Raw genomic sequence first — 25129 nt, 5'->3', positions numbered from 1 at the left:
GAAGACAGAATGGTGGAATTCACTGCTGTGGAACAGAATAAATAAAAAAGAATGAAAAGAAATGAGGACAGCCTAAGAGACCTCTGGAACAACATTAAACACACCAACATTCACATTATACGGGTCCCAGAAGGAGAAGAGAGAGAGAAAGGACCCGAGAAAATATCTGAAGAGATTATAGTTGAAAACTTCCCTAACGTGGGAAACGAAACAGCCACCCAAGTCCAGGAAGCACAGAGAGTCCAGGCAGGATAAACCCAAGGAGAAACATGCCGAGACACATAGTAATCAAATTGACAAAAATTAAAGACAAAGAAAAATTATGGAAAGCAACAAGGGAAAAATGACAAATAACATACACGGGAACTCCCATAAGGTTAACAGCTGATTTTTCAGCAGAAACTCTACAAGGCAGAAGGGAGTGGCAAGATATATTTACAGTGATGAAAGGGAAGAACCTACAACCAAGATTACTCTACCCGGCAGGATCTCATTCAGATTCAACAGAGAAATCAAAAGCTTTACAGACAAGCAAAAGCTAAGAGAATTCAGCACCACCAAACCAGCTCCACAACAAATGTTAAAGGAACTTCTCTAAGAGGGAAACACAAAAGAAAAGGGCCTAGGAAAAAAACCCATAACAATTAAGAAAATGGTAATAGGAACATAGATACTGATAATTACCTTAAACGTGAATGTATTAAATGCCCCAAGCAGAAGACACAGGCTCACTGAATGGATACAAAAATAAGACCCATGTATATGCTGTCTACAAGAGACCCACTTCAGACCTAGGGACACATACAGACTGAAACTGAGGGGATGGAAAAAGATATTCCATGCAAATGGAAATCAAAAGAAAGCTGGAATAGCAATACTCATGTCAGATAAAATAGACTTTAAAATAAAGAATGTTATAAGAGACAAGGAAGGACACTACATAATGATCAAGGGATCAATCTAAGAAGAAGATACAACAATTATAAATATATATGCACCCAACATAGGAGCACCTCAATACATAAGGCAACTGCTAACAGCTATAAAAGAGGACATCGACAGTAACACAGTAATAGTGGGGGACTTTAACACTTCACTTACACTAATAGATCATCCAGAGAGAAAATTGATAAGGAAACACAAGCTTTATCTTTAGACCAGATAGATTTAAATGACATCTACAGGACATTCCATCCAAAGACAGCAGATTACACTTTCTTCTCAAGTGCGCATGGAACATTCTCCAGGATAGATCACATCTTGGGTCACAAATCAAGCCTCAGTAAATTTAAGAAAACTGAAATCATATCAAGCATCTTTTCTGACCACATTGCTATGAAATTAGAAATCAGTTACAGGGGAAAAAAACGTAAGAAACACAAACACATGGAGGCTAAACAATACGTTACTAAATAACCAAGAGATCACTGAAGAAATCAAAGAGGAAATCAAAAAATACCTAGAGACAAATGACAATGAAAACACGATGATCCAAAACCTATGGGATGCAGCAAAAGCAGTTCTAAGATGGAAGTTTATAGCGATACAAGCCTACCTCAAGAAACAAGAAAAATCTCAAATAAACAATCTAACCTTACACCTAAAGGAACTAGAGAAAGAAGAACAAAAAACCCCGAAAGTTAGCAGAAGGAAGGAAATCATAAAGATCAGAGCAGAAATAAATGAAATAGAAACAAAGAAAACAACAGCAAAGATCAATAAAACTAAAAGCTGGTTCATTGAGAAGTTAAACAAAATTGATAAACCTTTAGCCAGACTCATCCAGAAAAAGAGGGAGAGGACTCAAATCAATAAAATTAGAAATGAAAAAGGAGAAGTTACAACGGACACCGCAGAAATACAAAGCATCCTAAGAGACTACTACAAGCAACTCTATGCCAATAAAATGGACAACCTGGAAGAAATGGACAAGTTCTTAGAAAGGTATAATCTTCCAAGACTGAACCTGGAAGAAATAGAATATGAACAGACTAATCACAAGTAATAAAATTGAAACTGTGATTAAAAATCTTCCAAAAAACAAAAGTCCAGGACCAGATGGCTTCACAGGTGAATTCTATCAAACATTTAGAGAAGAGCTAACACCCATCCTTCTCAAACACTTCCAAAAACTTGCAGAGAAAGGAACACTCTCAACTAATTCTAAGAGGCCACCATCACCCTGATACCAAAACCAGACAAAGATACTACACAAAAAGAAAATTACAGACCAATATCACCTATGAATATAGGTGCAAAAACCCTCAATAAAATACTAGGCAACAGGGGCTTCCCTGGTGGCGCAGTGGTTGAGAGTCCTCCTGCCGATGCAGGGGACACGGGTCTGTGCCCCGGTCCGGGAGGATCCCACATGCCACGGAGCGGCTGGGCACGTGAGCCATGGCCGCTGAGCCTGCGCGTCCGGAGCCTGTGCTCCGCAGCGGGAGAGGCCACAACAAGGAGAGGCCCGCGTACAGCAAAAAAAAAAACAAAAAAAAAACTAGGAAACAGAATCCAACAACACATTAAAAGGACCATACACCAAGATCAAGCGGGATTTATCCCAGGGATGCAAGGATTCTTCAATATAATGCAAGTCAATTAATATGTGTGATATGCCATATTAACAAATTGAAGAATAAAAACCAAATGATCATCTCAATAGACGCAGAAAGAGCTTTTGACAAAATTCAACACCCATTTATGATAAAAACTCTCCAGAAAGTGGGCATAGAGGGAACGTACCTCAACATAATAAAGGCAATATATGACAAACCCACAGCAAACATCATTCTCAATGGTTTAAAACTGAAAGCATTTCCTCTAAGGTCAGGAACAAGACAACAATGTCCACTCTCACCACTATTATTCAACATAGCTTTGGAAGTTTTAGCCAAGGCAATCAGAGAAGAAAAAGAAATAAAAGGAATACAAATTGGAAAAGAAGAAGTAAAACTGTCACTGTTTGCAGATGACATGATACTATACATAGAGAATCCTAAAGATGACACCAGAAAACTCCTGGAGCTAATCAATGAATCTGGTAAAGTAGCAGGATACAAAATTAATGCACAGAAATCTCTTGCATTCCTATACACTAATGATGAAGAATCTGAAAGAGAAATTAAGGAAACACTCCCATTTACCATTGCAACAAACAGAATAAAATACCTAGGAATAAACCTACCTAAGGAGACAAAAGACCTGTATGCAGAAAACTGTAAGACACTGATGAAAGAAATTAAAGACGACACAAACAGATGGAGAGATATACCATGTTCTTGGATTGGAAGAATCAATATTGTGAAAATGACTATACTACCCAAAGCAATCTACAGATTCAATGCAATCCCTATCAAATTACCAGTGGCATTTTTTTTTTTTTACAGAATTAGAACAAAAAATCTTAAAATTTGTGTGCAAACACAAAAGACCCCGAATAGCCAAAGCAGTCTTGAGGGAAAAAAACAGAGCTGGAGGAATCAGACTTCCTGACTTCCGACTATACCACAAAGCTACAGTAATGAAGACAATATGGTACTGGCACAAAAAGAGAAATATACATCAACGGAACAGGATAGAAAGCCCAGAGATAAACCCACGCACCTATGATCAACTAATCTACAACAAAGGAGGTAAGGATATACAACAGAGAAAAGACAGTCTCTTCAACAAGTGGTGCTGGGAAAACTGGACAGGTACATGTAAAAGAATGAAATTAGAACACTCCCTAACACCATACACCAAAATAAACTCAAACTGGATTCAAGACCTAAATGTAAGACCGGACACTATAAAACTCTTAGAGGAAAACATAGGAAGAACACTCTGACATAAATCACAGCAAGATCTTTTTTGACCCACCTCCTACAGTAATGGAAATAACAACAAAAATAAACAAATGGGACCTAATGAAACTTAAAAGCTTTTGAACAGCAAAGGAGACTATAAACAAAACGAAAAGACAACCCTCAGAATGGGAAAAATATTTGCAAACGAATCAATGGACAAAGGATTAATCTCCAAAATATATAAACAGCTCATGCAGCTCAATATTAAAAAAACAAACAGCCCAATCAAAAAATGGGCAGAAGACCTAAATAGACATCTCTCCAAAGAAGACATACAGATAGCCAAGAGGCGCATGAAAAGCTGCTCAACATTACTAATTATTAGAGAAATGCAAATCAAAACTACAATGAGGTATCACCTCACACCAGTTAGAATGGGCATCATCAGGAAATCTACAAACAACAAATGCTGGAGAGGGTGTGGAGAAAAGGGAACCCTCTTGCACTGCTGGTGGGAATGTAAATTGATACAGCCACTATGAAGAACAGTATGGAGATTCCTTAAAAAACTAAATATAGAATTACCATATGACCCAGTAATCCCAGTACTGGGCATATAACCAGAGAAAACTGCAATTCAAAAAGACACATGCGGGCTTCCCTGGTGGTGCAGTGGTTGAGAGTCCACCTGCTGATGCAGGGGACACGGGTTCATGCCCTGGTCCGGGAGGATCCCACATGCTGCGGAGCGGCTGGGCCCGTGAGCCATGGCCACTGGGCCTGCGCGTCCAGAGCCTGTGCTCCGCAACGGGAGAGGCCACAGCAGTGAGAGGCCGAGTATTGCAACAACAACAACAAAAAAAAGACACATGCACCCCAATGTTCACTGCAGCACTATTTACAATAGCCAGGTCATGGAAGCAACCTAAATGCCCATCGACAGACAAATGGATAAAGAAGACATGGTACATATATACAATGGAGTACTACTTAGCCATAACAAGTAACAAAATTGGGTCATCTGTAGAGATGTGGACAGACCTAGAGACTGTCATACAGAGTGAAGTAAGTCAGAAAGAGAAAAACAAATACCGTATATTAACGCATATTATATGTGGAATCCAGAAAAAATGGTACAGATGAACTGGGTTGTAAGGCAAAAACAGAGACACAGATGTACAGAACAAACATATGGACACCAAGAGGGGAAAGTGGGGGTGGGGGTGGGATGAATTGGGAGACCGGGATTGACATGTATACAGTAATATGTATAAAACAGATAACTAATAAGAACCTGCTGTATAAAAAATAAATAAATAAAATTTAAAAAGAATCTTCTAACCTAAAAAAGAAAAAAAAAGAAAAACATGTCAAACAACATCACCAAGCTGGAATTAGCCAAATTCTACAGGACAAAAGACCTGGTTTCTTCAAGAAACAAACGTCATGGGGAACTAAAGAAAAGAGGAGGTAGAGGAGGGGAACTGTTTTAGATTAAAAGAGGTCTAATAAATATACTAAACAAAATGCAACATGGGGACTTTCTTGGATCCTGATTTGAACCAAACAACTACAAAAAGACATTTTTGAGTCAAGATTATTTTCCTACTTTTTGATATAGACTTAAAGTTTCCAATTATTCCTTCCAATAACTTGTAGGTTTTTGTTTTTGCTTTCTTCATAGAAATTACATATAACAACTATATTTGACAACTAAAAATTCTGTAACATTGTTTCTTTTTCAACACTAGTTTGTTAACCTTTCGGAAATAAGTTTCTCTTCAGGAACAGAGATGACAATCACTATTATGGCCAAATTTGGGAAATGCTAGAATACTGTTTTTGGGGGGCAGGACTTTTCAGACTTTATATGTTCAAGAGAAATGACCAGAAAGAAGAGCACCTAGAATACAGCATTTTTGCCACATCCATTTTCTATTTGAACCTTTTTCACAGAACATCTCATGGGACTAGTATTATTTGGAACTCATTTTAGGAGAAATCAAAACCCTAAAATATGCTTATGCTTGTCATAGTTAAGTGTATTTTGATGCTCTATTTGATAATTTTAAAATACAACAGAAGTAGTAGCTAAACTACATACTAAATAAGTATTTTCTTATTTATGAAAAACACTTGAAATATTTATCTAGAAATAACCTATGAGAATTTTTATAATCTAAAATATGAAAAAAGCACAAAATACCAAATATTGCATACACACCTGGCAGAATTCACATGTAACTTGAATTTCATAAGTTGTACAACTTATCACGTCCTCTTTTTCATGGCAAGGATACTGAAAAATGAAGTGGTTTCACACTGTTAAATATAGTTTTGAAACATTTCTTGAAACACAGTAAAACAATAAAAGCACTCAAATAATTACACTCTTTGTAACACTACTGTCATCCAAAAACCCACTCACTATTAAGAATCTTTATAATAGAGCACTGCTCCTAAAATATGAACACCCATATAAATGCCTTAAACATAGGTATTAATATATCCAACTCCACCATAAAGAGGGTAAAAGAGAAACATTTAACTTAGCCTTTAGGGCTGTGGTTGAAGAGCAGTAATTAAAAGAGTGAAAATTCTGACTTTTGATGTCTGATGAAAAGATGAGATCTAGTATTTCAAAATATCTATTCAGAAAGCTTTAAGTTTTAAAAAATGTAGTCAGTGATGGTCTGGTTCTCAGCCTAATTCATCACTATTTGTCCCAAAATGTAATGATAGTTGATCTTTATAAGAAGTTCCCTCGTCCCTAACTTTATAGCTTACTTATTTGACATTAGCTTAAGGACAAGTACAACATACTTAAACTATGTTTAAACTATAAGGGTCAGTGGCTCATCTTTAAACTCTGCTAATCCTCCATTACATTCACTGAAACCCCACGTAGTGGCAAACAGAGTTAACTATATGCTTATCCAAATAAGCCAATGGTACACATAGAAAATTTTTATTTTACATAATTTTGCTTATAAATGTGGTGTCAAGAATGTCCTGCTCAGGAAAATTGGGTAATTCCTATGGGGAAATGTGTAAATAGCTACAGTTCTGAGTCCTGGAGTCAAAGATGGTCTGATATAGGAGAAAGGAAGAAGAAAGTTCTTTTCCTGGTCCCAGGCAAAACTTCTATTTATCTGGTAAGGTTACATTTCATCATTCACATTCAACTTTACCATGTTGCCTGTGAGAAGAGGGGAAAAAACACTAGAATAATCCAAAGGAAACCTATAAGAGTTATGCTTCAGTCATTACCAGTAGAATGTGAACTCAATGAAGATAAGAAACTTATCTTTGGGTTAACTACCTGAAACAGTGCCTAGCTTATAGTAGCATTTACTCATTAAATATTAAGGAATGAATAAACAGCCGTATGATATGAAAAAGTCAGATAAATTTAGTTTAAGTTATCTAACTCAAAAAACTTCTAAAACTAATAAATGCAGTTCATATTGCTTTGAAAAATCAAAGCAATATTTAAACTCAGTTAAGTTCAAGAAACATTTAAACACCAAACTCACGGCAAGACACAAAGGTGAAAAAACAAACAGTCCAAAAACAAAACAAAACAAAACAAACAGTTCCTCCACTTTGAGAAACTTTCAGTCAAGCAGAGGAAAGAATACAGAAATATAATTTCAATTCAATTTGGTAAGAATAACAGTTAAAATATTAAAAATATACAGGTAGGGGCTTCCCTAGTGGCACAGTGGTTGAGAGTCTGCCTACCGATGCAGGGGACATGGGTGGGGTGTGTGCCCTGGTCCAGGAAGATCCCACATGCCGTGGAGCGGCTGGGCCCGTGAGCCATGGCCGCTGAGCCTGCGCGCCCGGAGCCTGTGCTCCGCAACCGGAGAGGCCACAACAGTGAGAGGCCTGCGTACCGCAATCAATCAATCAATCAATAAAAATATAAATAAATAAATAAATAAAAATATACAGGTAGTGCAGGGACCAATCCGATAGTTCTAGAAAAGCTTTGAGGGAATTAACCCTTCGTATCCTCCTCTCTGATCTTTTCCACACCCCCCTGACTACTATTGTCCCATTCTTCTACAAAAGGTGTTCCTTACCTGCAGTAAGGAACTTCTATAGTTCCTCTTCTACAGTTGAGGAGCTAGACTATTTCCTAGCCAACCAATAAAAATTCCCATTCCTTATACTATTTCCTAATACCTAGCTGAGGTCTGTAAATATAAGTCAAAGAAAGTAAAGAAGGACTTATGGATTTAGCCAGAAAGTGGCCAAATCTCAGACAATTTGAGATTCAAAATAAATGATAGTAATAGATCATACTGTGAATAAAATAGGATTCAATTAATCTGATATAAAAGATACATACCAATGTAGAAATGAAAATTTGATAAGACAAGATGTTTACATCCTCTCAAAGTATCTCCCTATAAAATACATTTTAATTACTAAAGGCAAAAGAGTAATATACAGTACAAAAGCCTGGCGAATATCACTTTACTCAAGTGATCCAAGTTAACAACACTAAACATAAGGAAAATCAATATCAGTATCACCGCAACCCTTCGGTTGCAATGAGGAGGACACAGCATCACTTTCATAACAGTCATGCCAAAGATACATAACCTGAGTCTAATCATGAAGAAATATTACACAACACCAAATTGAGGTAAACTCCTCAAATAACTGGGCCATAATCTTCAAAAGTGTCCAAGTCATCAAAGTCAAGGAAAGATCGAGGAACTGCTTCAGACTGAACAAGACCAATGAGACATGATAACTAACTGCAACATGAGATTCTAGACTGAATCCTTTTGCTATAAAGGGCAGACATTATTGGAATAACTGGCAAAACTTAAATGTAATCTGCAGATTAGATGGTAGCAATATTTCAAAGTTAATTTCTTTTTTTTTTTTTTTTTTTTTGCGATACCCGGGCCTCCCACTGCTGTGGCCTCCCCCGCTGCAGAGCACAGGCTCCGGACGCGCAGGCCCAGCGGCCATGGCTCACGGGCCCAGCTGCTCCACGGCACGTGGGATCCTCCCGGACGGGGGCACAAACCCGTGTCCCCTGCATCAGCAGGCGGACTCCCAACCACTGCGCCACCAGGGAAGCCCCTAAAGTTAATTTCTTGATTTTCATGGTTGTATTATGGTTTTGGAGGAGAGTGTCTTATTGTAGAAAGTAAAGTATTTGGGCGAATGGGACATCATGCTAGCAACTTACTCTTAAAAAGGTTCTGGACTAAAAAACTTAAAAATAAAAAAGGAAAAACTTACAGAAGGAGGAACTTCCCTGGTGGCGCAGTGGTTAAGAATCCACCTGCCAATGCAGGGAACACGGGTTCGAGCCCTGGTCTGGGAAGATCCCACATGCCACGGAGCAACTAAGCCCGTGCGCCACAACTACTGAGCCTGCACTCTAGAGCCCATGAGCCACAACTACTGAGCCCATGTGCCACAACTACTGAAGCCCACGTGCCTAGAGCCTGTGCACCACAACGAAGAGTAGCCCCGCTCGCCACAACTAGAGAAAGCCTGCGCGCAACGAAGACCCAATGCAGCCAAAAAATAAATTAATTAAAAAAAAACTTACAGAAGGAATTTAAATTATATATAAATAACATGCACTGTAATAATTCAATATATAACCATTATATAATTAGTATCATGTAGTTTTCAGCAGTAGTTTTGAGAAAAATACTAAAATACACAGATTCTCTAACAATTCTCTGCTTGCTTCCAGTTTATAACCTTCATGTTATGAGATGTCAAAGAACAGGGACTTCCCTGGTGATCCAGTGGTTAAGACTCTGTGCTCCCAATGCAGGGGGCACGGGTTCAATCCCTGGTCGGGGAACTAGGATCCTGTATACCTCACCACGTGGCCAAAAAAAAAAAGAGAGAGAGAGAGAGAGAGATGTCAACAGAAAAACTATGTTCTGTACTGAAAAGTTAAGAGCAAACTTAGTAGAACAATTTCTGTATCGGAATAAAGACTCAAAGGGTAGTGTTAGACAATTATTTGTCCTATAGGTAACTCCCTTGTTTAAAATCTGAAATGTGAGTTAAACCTATTAAGCAAAATAGACAATCCTTTAGGCTGTAGTATCACTATTCCCATGCCATTTTGAATTGTATCATTCAAATGATGCAGCTGATTAAAATATCTGCTTTTCTTACATCTCATCAAAAACAAGTAAGAAGGAAACCAATTCACTTCACAGAAAATAGTGTGAGTCAAGTGGGAGCAGCACATTCCTAAGATACTGCTGGTCTCCCCCGAAGGGGACAGCCAAGCCCTGTCTGTCTTGGGTGTTGACAATGTGGACAAAAATGTCCAAAGCTATGATAGGATCTATCCTCTGCCTCTCTCCATGTTCCTGACCAAGAAACGAAGGACTTGTGACTCTCAAAAATATCTGGAAGAAAATTTCTGCCCATCTCCACTATCCACTCATTCAGTCTCCCAAATAGGAGGAGAAATAACTTAGTGAACTTGAGAAAAGGGTTATTATGGATATGTAACTTAGGGCCCTCTTGGCTCCTGAGTTCATTTCTCACAGAAAGGTATGGGAAAGACTACAGTCCTTCACTACATGGCTGGGTAAACATCTAATCTGTAGACCTCCCTAACCCTCTGGGGTGGGGCATCCACTGTCTTTACACTTGGGGTAAAAGTTCATTTCAGGCTTAGGTCCAAAACATGTTCTCCAGTCCAGACCTATCAGCAATAAAGCTGGCATCTATTTTTATTCTTTTAAAATTTTTAACATATAAATCATTTTTGGACAAAAGCACACGCCCCTGGTAAAAATCAAACAGTACAAAAGGATATACAGTATAAAGTAAGTCTCCTTCTTTTTTTCCCACCCCTGACCTCAGTCCCAATTTCCAAAGATAACCACTCTTACCAGTTACTATGTATTTTTCCAGAGATAATCCATGTATTTAAAGTATATTATATACGTGTATATCACACTTTTATACAAAGTGTGGCATACTATACATGCTGTTATGAATTTTGCTTTTTCATTTAACAATATATTACAGCTGGTATTTTAATCCCCCCATCCACCAAAAAAAAGAAAATAGTGTGAGTAAATGAATCTTTGAAAATAGGGGTGGGGTGAAATGAAACAATTTCTGGTGACTAATCTCAGAAATCACTAGAGTCTAAAATGTGAATTTGATCTTCTAGTTAGTTATAGAACTACAAATGCTGTAACCTCTTACATTTAAAGCATGTACTCAAGTTTCAAAGCAGATTTCTAAAATATGGATATTACTAAATGTTACACACAATGTACAGAATTCCCAAACGTTTCTAATACAAATAATTTATTTTATGAAATTTATTTGGAAGACATTTGACTATTTTGTACCCGATACTACATTAAGAATAAGAAAGATGGTCCCCGACCTCAAAATCAGATTAGTAAGGAAAACAAATAAGTGAAAATAGTAATACTAATTCAGTGATATACATATAATAATAGATATACACAAGTGCTATGGGAACATAGGGGAATAAAGGGTATACTGGAGCTGGTCATCTCTCCTCTGCACCCATAATCCCCTCTTAGAGCCAGACTGCCAGCAAAGGGCAATCCTGTATTTCCATGGCCTGACATACCTGTTACAGGTGAACCAGAGGAGACACCTGAACAGTCAAGCCAATCAGATTACCTCTTCAGGAAATGTGTAAAAAGAAAAAAAATAATAATAAATCAGCCAAACAGAGGTATACCCTAGACATTCAAAATCATACTCAGGACTGGTAGACATTTTCTGCCACGTTCATACTGATAAATTAATGAGGGACTTCGCTGGTGGTGCAGTGGTTAAAAATCTGCCTGCCAATGCAGGGGACGCGGGTTCGATCCCTGGTCCAGGAAGATCCCACTGCCGCGGAGCAACTAAGCCCGTGCACCACATCTACTGAGCCTGCACTCTAGAGCCCGTGAGCCACAACTACTGAAGCCTGCAAACCTAGAGCCCATGCTCCACAACAAGAGAAGCCACCGCAATGAGAAGCCTGCGCACCGCAACGAAGAGTAGCCCCTGCTCGACACAACTAAGGAAAGCCCGCGCCCAGCAACGAAGACCCAATGCAGCCAAAAGTAAATACATTAATTAATTTAAAAAAAAATTAATGAAAGCCAGAATGGAGTAGGCACAGAAAAACAGGGACGAGAAACCATGTAGCCAAGATGAAGGAAAGAAGTTTCTGCAATGCCTGACTATGCTTTCTGTGATTGGGTCATGTGAGAATCTTCTGCATCCTGATTATGAGCTTTTTTTTTTTTTTTTTTTTTTTTTTTTTTTTTTTTTGCGGTATGCGGGCCTCTCACTGTTGTGGCCTCTCCCATTGCGGAGCACAGGCTCCAGACACGCAGGCCCAGCAGCCATGGCTCACAGGCCCAGCCACTCCGCAGCATGTGGGATCTTCCCAGACCGGGGCATGAACCCGTGTCCCCTGCATCGGCAGGCGGACTCTCAACCACTGCGCCACCAGGGAAGCTATGAGCTTTTTTTTTTAGGTTGAATTTATCTGATTTTCTACCCCCTAACTAAGACTAGTACCTAGCCAACCCTGAAGAGAGGGTCTGTGAAGGGTACTGAAGGAAGTAATGCCTGGGCTTAGTCTTCTCAAAGAAATAAGAGATGATGTTTTGGGCAGAGGAGACAGCATGTAGAAGCACAGTAAAGCAGAGTACACTGAAGGACCTCTAAGAACTTCTGACGGCTAAAGCATGGGATATATGACTGATGGGAAGAGAGGTGACGGCAGAGAAGGAAGCATATCTCAAAGGGCCTTTAATACCCCAGTAAGGAGTCTGGAGTCCAACCTCACTCCCCCACCCCACCCGCACCCTGAGGTTATAAACTATGGTCCTGCACCAAAATGTTGAGCTAAGGAAGTTTTTCCATTTTTTAAATGGTCAGTGGGTAGGGAAGAAGAAGCAACAGAGACTATATGTGACCCCCATAAAGCCTAAAAATCTTCTTATCTGCCTCTTTAAAGAAAAAGTTTGCTTAATCCTGCTGTAAAAAATGGAAAGATTTTAAATAGGTGAATTAGATCATCAAAGGGGCATTTTTGCAACATCTCTAATGGAAGTGTGGAGGATGGATTGGTGAGAGTAACACTAGGCATAAGAAAACCAGTACACGTTACTACCAGATTCAGGAAAGAGAATGATGGTTTATACTCAAGCAGTGCCAGTCAAAATGAGAGGAAAGGACAAGTTATGGAAAAAAATGTTCTTATGATAAGGCCTCTAATCCTTAACACTGTCTGCAGACCCTTGCGTGGACTGACCTCTGCCACCCACCCCAGTCTTAATGATCCCTTGATCCCCTTGACTGTAGTTAGGCAGCTCCCTCTCTCAGCCTAGAGTGCTCTTACTTCCCACTCATCTATTCCTTTCTTAGTTAATACCACTCACCTCTGATCTTCCTCCATCCACTATCCCCCTACCCTGAAATTCGGATGTCTCATTTACTTATTCAGTCAATAAATATTTATTGAGCACATGCAAGAGGGTAGGATTAACTCCTGTTACTATCCTTACAAAATCCTAGGAGAGTTGGGACTTTCATATTGGAACTCTTTGCTACAGAGGGCTCCCTAGTCAGACAAGTTTAGGACCCTCTGGGTTAAACAAAATTACATACTTTTACGTAAAGTCTTCAGTGTGCTTTTACATGCTGATATGCACTGTAGCTCCAAAAGGATATTTCCAAATTCGCTGAACCTTAGGAATTTTTTTTACTAAACACTATCAATATGGTAGGACAACTAGCATTCTGAGGACTACCGTCTGGAAACACCTCTTGAACTTAATATTTGAGAGACAATCACAAAATAAAAGACCACTTTTGCAGCAAAAGCTTAAAATTTCTTACCTTTCTAGCTGGTGGGCCATGAGCTTTATTTACTCTTCTGCCAGGAATCCCTCAACTCTAATCAAGTAAGCGGTGCTTCTCAAGTTTCCATCTAAGTATCCCTAGGGCAAAGGAGAGGCAGAAAAGAGCAAACTCATTACTCTGCAAAATCTAAATAACTCTAGGAACTTCCCTGGTGGCGCAGTGGTTAAGAATATGCCAGCCAATGCAGGGGACACGGGTTTGATCCCTGGTCCGGGAAGATACCACATGCGGTGGAGCAACGAAGCCCGGGTGCCACAACTACTGAGCCTGCCTGCCGCAACTACTGAAACCCACACGCCTAGAGCCCGTGCGCTGCAACGAGAGAAGCCATGGCAATGAGAAGTCCACGCACTGCAATGAACGCAACCAGAGAAAGCCCACACGCAGCAACGAAGACCCAACACAGCCAAAAATAAATAAATAACTCCACTACAAAAATTTGTAAATGTTTATTTTATATTTTAAAATGCATGTGTATTTTGCCTTCTATTCCATTATTTTTAGTATAAAAAATTAAGGTTCCTTGCAAAATCTTTAATGCTCCAGGAAGATGTTTACCTTGTGGCCTCCCATAACTCCTGGCACACTGCCACCTATCAGATGTGTAACAGTTTCAAAGATGGAAGCATGGCAATGGAATCTTGGTGAAAAGAGAAAAATAAAACTTTTTAATATAACAGAAGGAAGAGGTAGTCACAGCTGATCCGTGAAACAGCAGTGCTGAATCTTGAGCATCAAAATTCTTAAGAGTGGAGGTTAATGGTTCTTCTTGTGCCAGTGTGCTTCACACAAGTGTTTATGTGCTTCTTATTTGGAAGTGACTTTTTTATGCCTGTATCAGTGAGGATTAGGTTCAGCTGTGAGTGAGAAAACTCAAAATAATAATGGCTTAAATGAGTCAGAAGTTTATTTCTCTCACAAGAACACAGGCAGTCCAGAACCGTGATCACTGGGAAACCAGGTTCCTTCTGTTTCGTTGTTCTGCCATCCTCAACATGTGGCGTCCCCTTCACGGTTTAAAATAACTGCTCAAGGTCTAGCCATCCCATCAATAGCAGGAAGGAAAATGGTGAGATGAGAGATAGCCTCCCTTTAATGACACTTCAGAAATCTTACAGGAAACTTCTATTCTGGCCAGAACTTAAATCACATGGCCATAGCTAGCAAGGAAGATGAGAAATACATTCCTTATTTCACCACATGCTTAGAAAAAAAACCTGGAGCATCTACAATACGGAAAAAGAAGAGAATGAATATTGGTGGACAATTAGTTGTTTCTGTCATCATATGCAGCTCATTCTAAAACGTAAGATGATTGGATACCTTGTAGAGATGTCTTATCAGTCCACTGAAGGGAGCTTTCAAAGGTAGAAACTCCTGCCAGTGGCCAAGAAGCATGACCAATGTTAATAAGGACTTCTCTAAATATGCAAGACCACTCTGTAGGTGACAGAGTAAGAAGGAAAACTATCTGAAGACCAGAGTAACAACGTAAGAGTAAAGCAACAACCTAAATACTTGTAGTTTAGGAGGATAAACTCACTAGGCAGTCCACAAAACTTAGGAATGATTACATGGGACCGTTAGGTAAGTAATGGAGTGCCTAAGGTGAGACTGGGTAAGAACTTGGCAGAAAGTTCAGTTACCAATTGCATTAGGAAAAGGCAGCGATCCCAGGAGCAAGATGTTAAAGTGAAAGTTGACCTTCCCTTACCTGAGGGCTGAGCTCCCATGCATGAGGGCCAAGTACGAACTTGGAGATTTCCTTATTGCACAGACTGTTGAAAAGAAGGGTTGCACTTTACCTTGAATAAGGTTGGCCAAAACAGCCTTAATATGTTTAAAACTTTTGATGCAAATACCAAAAGCTATAAGGACTCTCATTTCAAAATCAGCAACGAAATTGTTTTATATACAGACTGTTCCTTAAAGGAAAAGGGACCAGAACAGGATATTTAGCTAGACAAATGTAAATTTGGGACTATGAATGGAGCAGCAATTCAAAGGACAAATGGCTCTGTGGGATAACTGTACTTATTACAGAAAATAATCCACATATAAGTGGATCCATGCAGTTCAAACCCGTGTTGTTCAAGGATCAACTGCGCTTATAAAAGAATGGTGTCAATATCTTGAAAAGCCAGAAATTATATTTTTTTCAACTATCTAAACTTATGAAGAAATATTTTAGGAATCAACTTAGAAATGTGCAAGAGTACACAGTTTATCAAATTTCTTTTCAGGAGTATATATATGAGTGTATTAGGCAGAATGGCGCCCCAAAGATGTCCATACCCCAATCCCTGGAACTTACAAATAGGTTATGTTACATAGCAAAATGGACTTTGCATATGTAAAAATCATTACAGATTCTAAAATAGGAAGATTATCCTGGGTTATCCAGATGGCCCAATCTAATCACATGAGCCATTAAGAGTGAAGAACTTTCTCTGTCAGAGAGATTTTGGCAGTAGCAGAAGTCAGAGATAAGCATGAGAGAGACTTTACCTGCCATTACTGGAGGGAGCAGCACTGAAAGCATTTCAACTTCTATGAGCGAAGACTAGCCCTGGCTGACAGCAAGTAAAGAGGGACCTCAGTCTTAAAACTGTATGCAGTCAACAATCTAAATGAACTGGGAAATGGATTCTTCCTCAGAGACTCCAAATAGAAAGAAAGAATGCAGCTCTGCTAACATACTGATTTTGGCTTTGTAAGACCCTATGTAGTGGGCCCAGCTGAGCCCACCTGGACTTCTGACAAACAAAAACTATGAGATAAATTTGGGTTGTTTTATGATGCAAAGTATGTAGTGATTTGTGAAACAGGAATAGAAAATAAAGTAAGCAAAAATGCTAATGTACTCAGGAGGACAGGCTTGTAGCCCAAGGAACCGCACAGATTCAGAGTTTTCTCTGTGCTCTAATTTCCGTCTCATATCTTGGTAAGTGTCACAAAATGCCAAGAAATGATCCTAGAGCTCACACTAGGAACAGCAATATGGTCATAATAACGAACTTAAACCTAAGAAGTTGAAAACCTGTAGCTATAAGCTAGTAGGAATTCATTCCCCTTTAAGTTTCTAAATTAGAAAAAATTTTAATGGTATGATTTCACTCCTATCCTCTCCAGGAAGAAAAAATATACTAGTTTCAGGATTGTCAAAAATAATAATTGAGGGCTTCCCTGGTGGTGCAGTCAGGATTGTCAAAAATAATAATTGAGGGCTTCCCTGGTGGCGCAGTGGTTGAGAGTCCGCCTGCCGATGCAGGGGGCACGGGTTCGTGCCCCCGTCCGGGAGGATCCTACATGCCGCGGAGCAGCTGGGCCCGTGAGCCATGGCCACTGAGCCTGCGTGTCCGGAGCCTGTGCTCCACAACGGGAGAGGCCACAGCAGTGGGAGGCCCGCGTACCACACACACAAAAAGTAATAATTAAAAAAATAATAATAATAATAGAAAACAATACTGTATATATAAAATATATCAAGTACAGTGCATGGTACTCATATACTATCTATTCAGTTTATTAGAAGTTTTACTGTATTTTGACTTTAAGTGTACATTTTCCTAATAATTAATCTAAATCTTACTACCTTCTTTATTTTTAAAGCCAGAAGCTGAGAACTACATAGTTTAACTTTTAGACAGAAGATTTTTAAATTAATCTTTAACCCATGAATTTGATGTTATCCCATAAGGTTATTTGGTACATAATGTTTTACTTCATCAACGTAAGGAAGTGAGAAAAATATAAGTTCCGCTTTAATGATGAAAGCAGCAGTTTTTAATTGTTTACTACTCATAGGAGACACGACAGATGTTCTTCATACATATCACAACTCCCAAGAATATACCAAAGTTTTGATGAAATTCCTCAAAGTTGATGGGATACATGAAGAGCATCACAGACTTTTCTCAATACTGTATTCATGAAAGTACATTATGAGTGCAGTTGGCCCTCCGGATTCAACAAACCTCAGATCAAAAATATTTGGGGGCGGGGGGCTTCCCTGGTGGCGCATTGGTTGAGAGTCCGCCTGCCAATGCAGGGGACACGGGTTCGTGTCCCGGTCCGGGAAGATCCCACATGCCGTGGAGCGGCTGGGCCCATGAGCCATGGCCGCTGAGCCTGTGCGTCCGGAGCCTGTGCTCCGCAACAGGAGAGGCCACAGCAGTGAGAGGCCCGCGTACCACACACAGAAAAAAAAATTTGGAAGAAATTCCAGAAAGTTCCAAAAAGCAAATCTTGTATTTGCCTCCTGCCTGGCAACTATTTACAAAGCATTTACATTGTATTAGGTAACATAAGTAATGTAGAGACGATTTAAAGAATACGGGAGGATGTACTTAGGTTATATGCAAATACAATGCCATTTTATATAAGGGACTTGAGCATCAACAGATTTTGGTATCTGCAGTGGATCCTGGAACCGAACCCCACAGATACCAAGGGATGACTGTATGTGAATAGTGAAATCAGCCCAATATCTCAAAATATTATTTAATAATATCAGTAGTCCAATTTTTAAGTCAAACTTCATTTTTTCAAGTGAGTCTTGATTATTCCCAGACCTTTAATTCCTAGGTGAATTAAGGTAAGCAAGTTCTTGTTTTATAGTTTAAAATTACAACAGACAACATTAGAAATATATAAATACAAAGAATTTACAGATTAATGGTTATGAATATGAATAGTGCTAATGAAAGTTTTTACTAATAACATCATCTTAGATTTGGTAATCATATCAGCTATACAAAATAATGTCCATAGCATTAATTTTGCCCAAGGTAGATGTATAAAATGTACCTAATGATCATTGCTTTTCCTCACTAAAAACTTGTCTTTGTAAAAGTAAAATAGAAACTCACAGCTCACCAAGAATTACAATAATTCATAATCACCGCTTAGGAGTACATCAATAATTTCTCATTATGAAGAGAGCACAAATAAGATACAGATTATGTACAATTCCCATTACAACACTAGTAAGCTTACCTCCCCCCACACCATGCAAAGTACATCAAAATTCCGGTAAATGAAAGAGATATTACCTCAGAAGTAACCCTCAATCCAACATCCACACTTCAACAATCATTAAAACCTATCTTACAATGATAAAAGATACTAGTGACTCTCAACATCATGATTGAGAAATGATGCTATACTTATATTAAATAATTAGTAAAGAAATCAAAAGAACCTTAGAAGTGTGATGTTTTAATTTAGTCATCTCTTCCACTTTAGAGAGGAAGAAATGAAAGGTCTCACAGAAATGTTTATAGTGGGATTGGTGGAGAAGAAGAAAATGACAACTGGATTGCATGCAAATCACAGTATCATGACTTTACCATCTCAAAATGTGTATATGCTATACTGCATGAGTTTTATATAGACAAAGTCTCACTTGGGAAGAAGGAATGTATATGGAACAAAAAATACAAGCTATTCTCTCACATGGATTTATGAAAATTCTAAGGTAGTATTATAAGTTCCACCACAAATTGTAAGTTCCTAGGGAAAACTCAACATTATTGCCAAAGCTACCAAATAGATGACTGCTGTACTGTCTTCAAGCCACACCACATGCATGCCTGTTGGGGTTGTGATGGATTATTATTTTTTTTTAATGAACTTTAACAATTATAATTACCATACCATATACTGAGTACTCATTAAGTTCCTGACACTGTTTCAAGCATTGTATATACATTAAATATTTGAATGTTCACAACAAGGCTATGAGTTAAGTATTATCTTTAAAGATAAGGAAACTGAGGCACAAAGAAGTTACATTTGCCCAAGGTGACACAGATAATAAGTGGTAGGCTCATGACAACCTGATTAGTAACTACCCTAAGACATTGATTATATACTTACAATGAGCCAGAAGATAATACTGAGGAAACAAAAACACAGTCAATTTGGCTGTAACATACACATTCTTTATTTGAAGGGTTACCTATATGGAATGTCACTATGAAGTTTAATAATTCACAAATGTATAGTTCAGAAAGAAGCTCTTATATTAAAACGAACTAGCATAAGACATCCAATGTGTAAACTATGTAAAACTGCAGAAAATTTAAGGATTATTGCTACTAGGATGTCAAAAGTTTCAGTAATCTTTAAGAGAAATAAAATCAGTGAAATGACAGAAAATATGAAATATACATATCTGTCCCAGCACACAGATCACTGGCAGACAAATAACTACACACTGATATAGTCAACTAAATGAAACTTCTTCAGAAGTTTTATGTCACTTACATTAATAATTCCTAGTTAAGTAATCCTACTTTTTTTAATAAGCACAACTCCAAAGTTGGTAAAATTATGACAAAGTTGATGCAGTAACATTCTGATGACAGTGTAAACTTGCTCAACTCTTTGGGGAGGCAAAAATTTGGCAACTGTAGAAACATTTATATCCTTTGACCTAGAATCTCATTTGAGATTGGTATCTACAGAAACAATTCAAAATAAAAGATCTATGCACAGAGATGCTTAATTCAATGTTAAAACAGGCAGAAACTGAAAGTTATTTTCCTATTGGACCTTTAAAATTGAGGCAATTTTAGGGACTTGGCTGGTGGCGCAGTGGTTAAGAATCTGCCTGCCAATGCAGGGGACACGGGTTCAAGCCCTGGTCTGAGAAGATCTCACATGCCGGGGACCAACTAATTCCATGCGCCACAACTACTGAGCCCACGTGCCACAACTACTGAAGCCCGCGTGCCTAGAGCCCGTGCTCCGCAACAAGAAAAGTCACTGCAATGAGAAGCCCGCGCCCCGCAGAGTAGCGCCCGCTCTCAGCAACTAGAGAAAGCCCGCGTGCAGCATTAAGACCCAACGCAGCCAAAAATCAATCAATCAATCAATCAATAAAAAACAAACACCTATGTTCTAAATTACAATATTATAGTTTAAATAATTAAAAACTTAATGGCAGTAGCATCCTCTCAGAACAAGATTAAACACGTCTTAGGAGAGAGCATACACAGCACTGTAAATCTGGAATATTCTTACAAACTATTTTACAAAGATTAGGATTCAATTATCAATGACCTTAAAGACCCATGAACTTTTTTGTTTCTTGATCTGAAGAAGGGCATCTCTATTTTTGAACACACTTTACAATGATGTTCCTGCAGTTTTGAAAACAGTGTTTACAGTGGATTTTTCAAGTCACTGTAACAAATTTAATTTTAATTACAAAATATCACTGCTACTGCATTTGTCTTTCAGGGCACTTAACTCTACTCGGATGACTTTTTAACAAGCTTCTCACCTTCACAGTTTTGGTACAACAGACCAAGGATATAGGCTTTCCGATTATGCCTAGAAAGACTATTACTGACAGTGGTTATAAATTTCTTCAGATAGGACAAAAAACGTGCTCAGAGGAACAGTTTTTGTTCTGATTTCAAATACATACATTAAATTTATTTACTGTTACTGTCTCCAAAATTTTAAATTCCTAAGAAATTGTAACTTTCACATAATAATTTACGGATTAGTCAACAGGCCTAAGGTCCATCAGGAGTAACCCCTTTTACTCCAAAATACTCACAATAGTTTTGCTCTTGGCCTGACCAGTTTTAAAACTCTTCATTAAACAAAGACAATTTTATACCACTTAAAGGCACAAAAATAGTTCTCATCTCTTCCGTCCTCTGCCTCCTTCTAGCGTCAGTTCAACCAGCGAACACAGAAAACACACTCTCGGCCCTGGTCCTCAGACATCAATTAAAAAAAAAAGCACAGGTGATTTCCCTACAGAACGTTTGCAGTCCACCCAGGAAGGTTATAAAAAAAAGGGGGGGGGGGTAAAATACCAGAATCAATCTGCACCCGCACCTCAGCCCCGCCCCATCTGGAAAAAGCGGGGGGTGGCGGGAGTGTGAAGGGGCAGAAAGGACAGAAAAGGCCGAGACTTCCAGCTCCCAGGTTCTGCATACCATTTGTTCCATCAGCTCCCACCGCAGGCAGAGACCCTGACCCTATTTTCGGCCGCGCCTCCTGATCCTCCCCCTCGCCACCATCACACACAGTCCCCAACCACTGAGTGGGGAGACCAGAGCCGGCCCTCTTCCTGCTCAACCCAAGGACTGAAGGGGGCTCTCCCTGCACCCTCGGCAAATCCGACGTGTGCCCCAGAGATCTCCAAACTGACCAGACAAGGGAACGATATAGCAGGGGGAGGGGTCTAAGAGGAGCCGTTATTCCTTTTTCCTCCTCGTCAGGAAAGCGCGCGAGCGGGGAGGGGCCGGAACAACAAATGCCAGTTATCTAACGGTCCGGCCTGTTCGGCCGGGCTCCCGAAGCCGACGCCGCACGAGCCGCTAAAGCTGCAGCACAGCCACAGCCGCCCCGAGGGCTAGGCACGGGCAGGAGCGCCCGAGGTGATGGGAAGCGGGGGGTGGGGACTATGGTGAGCGACGTCGCCATGTTAGTGCCTTCTTTCTCCGTATCCCTACAGTCTCCAGTCCTGCGGCCCTCTCCTCATCACTACTCACCTTTCCAGGTCACTAGTTCATGCTTCTTTCGGTCGCTGGGGAGACCCGAGCTCAGCGGTGTTTACAAACCACCCCTGGAGGAAAGGACTGAACCGCACTTTAAAGGCCACGGGCTCCCACAGGCTTCCGTCCTCTCTCGCGAGATCGGACTGACAACCCTTCTCTCCGCCCCACTCCCGGCATCCCTCCTTTCTTCTCGCGCCCCTCCTCTCCACGCACACGCCCCTTCTTGCCTTCCTTCTGACAGAGCGCCTCCGGATCAGGTGGTTCAGTCAGGCTTAAGGAAGGGGGCGGGAACCAAAGAATACTCGGGCGCTGGTTATTGGATACAGAACCCGAAGGGCGGGAAGCAGTTCTGGAGGGGGCGGGACCAGGGAGTTAGAAGAGTGGTGTCTCTGCAACCGGAAGCTGCGGAAGGCTGTGATTGGCAGCCGGATGGAGGTGGGCGCGAGTGTAGGGCGCTGGAGCAGGTGGATGTTGAGGTTGCGTGAGGAGGTTGATGGTGTGCAGGGAGGAAAGGTGAACTCTGAGAAGGCTGCCGGTGGCGGGAGAGAAAGCAGGAGGAATCCTCTGAGCCCAGCTCCGGAAACCTGGTATTTCCGTTGCTGTCACTTCCCGGTCCTTGGTAGGAAGAAGGGTAAAGCGTAGGGAGGCGCGCACCGAAACCCACCTTCCGGCTGCACTGAAGCCTGAGGAGAGCTTCGGTTTAGAAGACGCGGAGTTTGCTGGAAATTACCCCCTAAGCCCCCTACGCGCCTGAAACGGGGAAGCAAGATGTCAGTTCCGAAATAAATGAAAAAGCCTTTACCATGAATAGCGTTTGTTCGAATTTTACTAAGCTGTAGCTGGAACTGATTCCTCCGGCTCTTAGCGCCCAGTACAGTGTATGATGTTAGCATATAATTATGTTCTAAGTAACTTACTAAAAGGAAATACAGTGCCTTCCACTATATCTCCCTAACAAAATAGTACAAGAGGAAAATCCTCCATATTATGGTGTATCCTATTTTATCAATTTTCCTTTACTTAGCAGTTATAGATAAAAATATATCAATTTTAGTAGAGATAATTCCAAACCTTTAAAACATCAACAACTCCGTACTAACACTTGAGAGGACCAAAGGACACCAAATTAATACGGCGTAGAAATAGCACTCTTTCCATAATACTGTCCTACTGCTTAATAGGCCGATGCAATGCCTAGGAAATATCTGTCAAGCTTTGAAAGTAGCTGTTTAAAAAGAAGGGGGGAGGAGGTAATCATTTGATTAACATAAAGGACAAAAAACGACCGTATTTACTGCTCTTCAGTTGACACAGATACATTCCTACAAAGAGAAGTGCTGAAAATACTAATGTTGCTCTATGATTCTCTTTACAACTTAAATGTTTCGAATGTTAAAGGTAGGGATATTGACTGTTCAATAAATACACCCTAGCACCCTTGAAAAGTATGATGGGGACCCTGCGAAAATTTGCATTAATTATTTTTTTTTAAATCACGTTTTTTTCAGTGCCTTGTTTTCCACTTATTAAGTGATGATTTCTAGTCTATAGCAAAATTATGTATTAAGTTTACATAATGCACTCAAACATTATCTCCAAACTCAAATGAAACTGAAATTGTTGGAAGATTGTGGGGCATAGTATTTGAGAGTTAATGAACCTGCAGTTCAATAATGGTATCTGCCATAAAAGTGACACTGTAATGGCACTGGACCTTTTAGCAGGTTTCTGGCCTCTATACACGTATGTGAGCCAACTCACCCCTCTTTTAAAACTAATTTCGTTACTCAAGAGACCTGAAAGAAGCCAAATTGACACTGTTTATGTCTCAAGTTAAAATGAAAGTATCATCTCTACATAACATTAGTAACATTTTAGTAGTGTTAGAGTAGTGTAGCACTGATTATTAAAACAGCAGTTCAGATTACTGATGATGAACATGGTGATGGACAAAATGTGTGACTGATAGATCACAAATTGTTAGGTCTAGAATATATTCACTAAAATGACACTTCTCTCTGTCCCCCAAAATGTCTAATGTGAGCAAATGAGTTATAAATGTTATGTCATTTCAAAGTAGACAGACTTTTTTTTTTTTTTTTTTTGCGGTACGCGGGCCTCTCACTGTTGTGGCCTCTCCCGTTGTGGAGCACAGGCTCCGGACGCGCAGGCTCAGCGGCCATGGCTCACGGGCCCAGCTGCTCCGCGGCATGTGGGATCTTCCCGGACCGGGGCACGAACCCGTGTCCCCTGCATCGGCAGGCAGACTCTCAACCACTGCACCACCAGGGAAGCCCTAGATAGACTTTTTAAAACAATTATTTTCCATTCACTTATATCAAAAAATTGAAATTCTCTTCTCCAGTTTGATTTTCAATTGGCAGTAGGTTTGGTTTTAAATTTCTTTTCCTCATCCCTACTTCTCTAGTCCATGGCCAAGCAGATAATCATCTACATAATGAGCTAGAACATGTTATTTTTAAAAAAAGTCTTTTGGGAGTCCTTTTAGACAAGAGAACAATCATTTAGTAATACAAATAGTACTCTGATCGGTTGTGAGAATATAGTTTTGCTAATTTTCTAAAGAGAAAGTATACCAAGAATGAAAAAATATAAATGAGCTCAGAGGGAAAAATAGGTGAAATGGATGCAAATCTGTTATATATACATGTAGGCAGCCTGGCATAGCAAAGTGACTCACTTTATCTACATACTTCTAGTTCCACAACAGTTCCTTCACTATAGCTTTTCTTCTACAAATAGAGAAAACATTCAGTGTAGACAAAATGAATGTAGTCAATATTTTCAGTTCTGATCCTGTGAACATAATTATAAGCTCACTGTTTACGCATATCCTCATAAAATGCTTTGCTTTTCAATTTTTTGCTC

The 25129-nt window shown here is 39.7% G+C and overlaps 1 protein-coding gene across 4 annotated transcripts in view; it reads right to left on the bottom strand.

Annotated features, from left to right (window-relative positions):
- The window catches only part of ATF2 (activating transcription factor 2), an 86216-nt gene extending 63816 nt beyond the window's left edge, over nt 1–22400 (bottom strand). For 2 of the 4 annotated variants that reach the window (XM_081242982.1, XM_081242980.1), the window contains exons 1-3: nt 22235–22400; nt 13692–13792; nt 6016–6090 (exon numbers count right to left, since the gene is read on the bottom strand). In XM_081242982.1, the coding sequence (XP_081099108.1) occupies nt 6016–6047 (32 nt within the window). In that variant the 5' untranslated portion in view covers nt 6048–6090; nt 13692–13792; nt 22235–22400. Of the gene's footprint in view, nt 1–6015; nt 6091–13691; nt 13793–22234 lie in introns of those variants that run through there. The other 2 variants (XM_081242981.1, XM_081242983.1) reach the window with 2 other exon arrangements.
- Between the last annotated feature and the right edge of the window lie 2729 nt (nt 22401–25129).

Source organism: Mesoplodon bidens (genome assembly GCF_964165515.1).
Source record: "Mesoplodon bidens genome assembly, chromosome: 8".
Classification (NCBI taxonomy): domain Eukaryota; kingdom Metazoa; phylum Chordata; class Mammalia; order Artiodactyla; family Ziphiidae; genus Mesoplodon; species Mesoplodon bidens.
The sequence above is the reverse complement of the archived record's forward strand: the minus strand, read 5'-3'. Positions and strand labels throughout refer to the sequence as shown.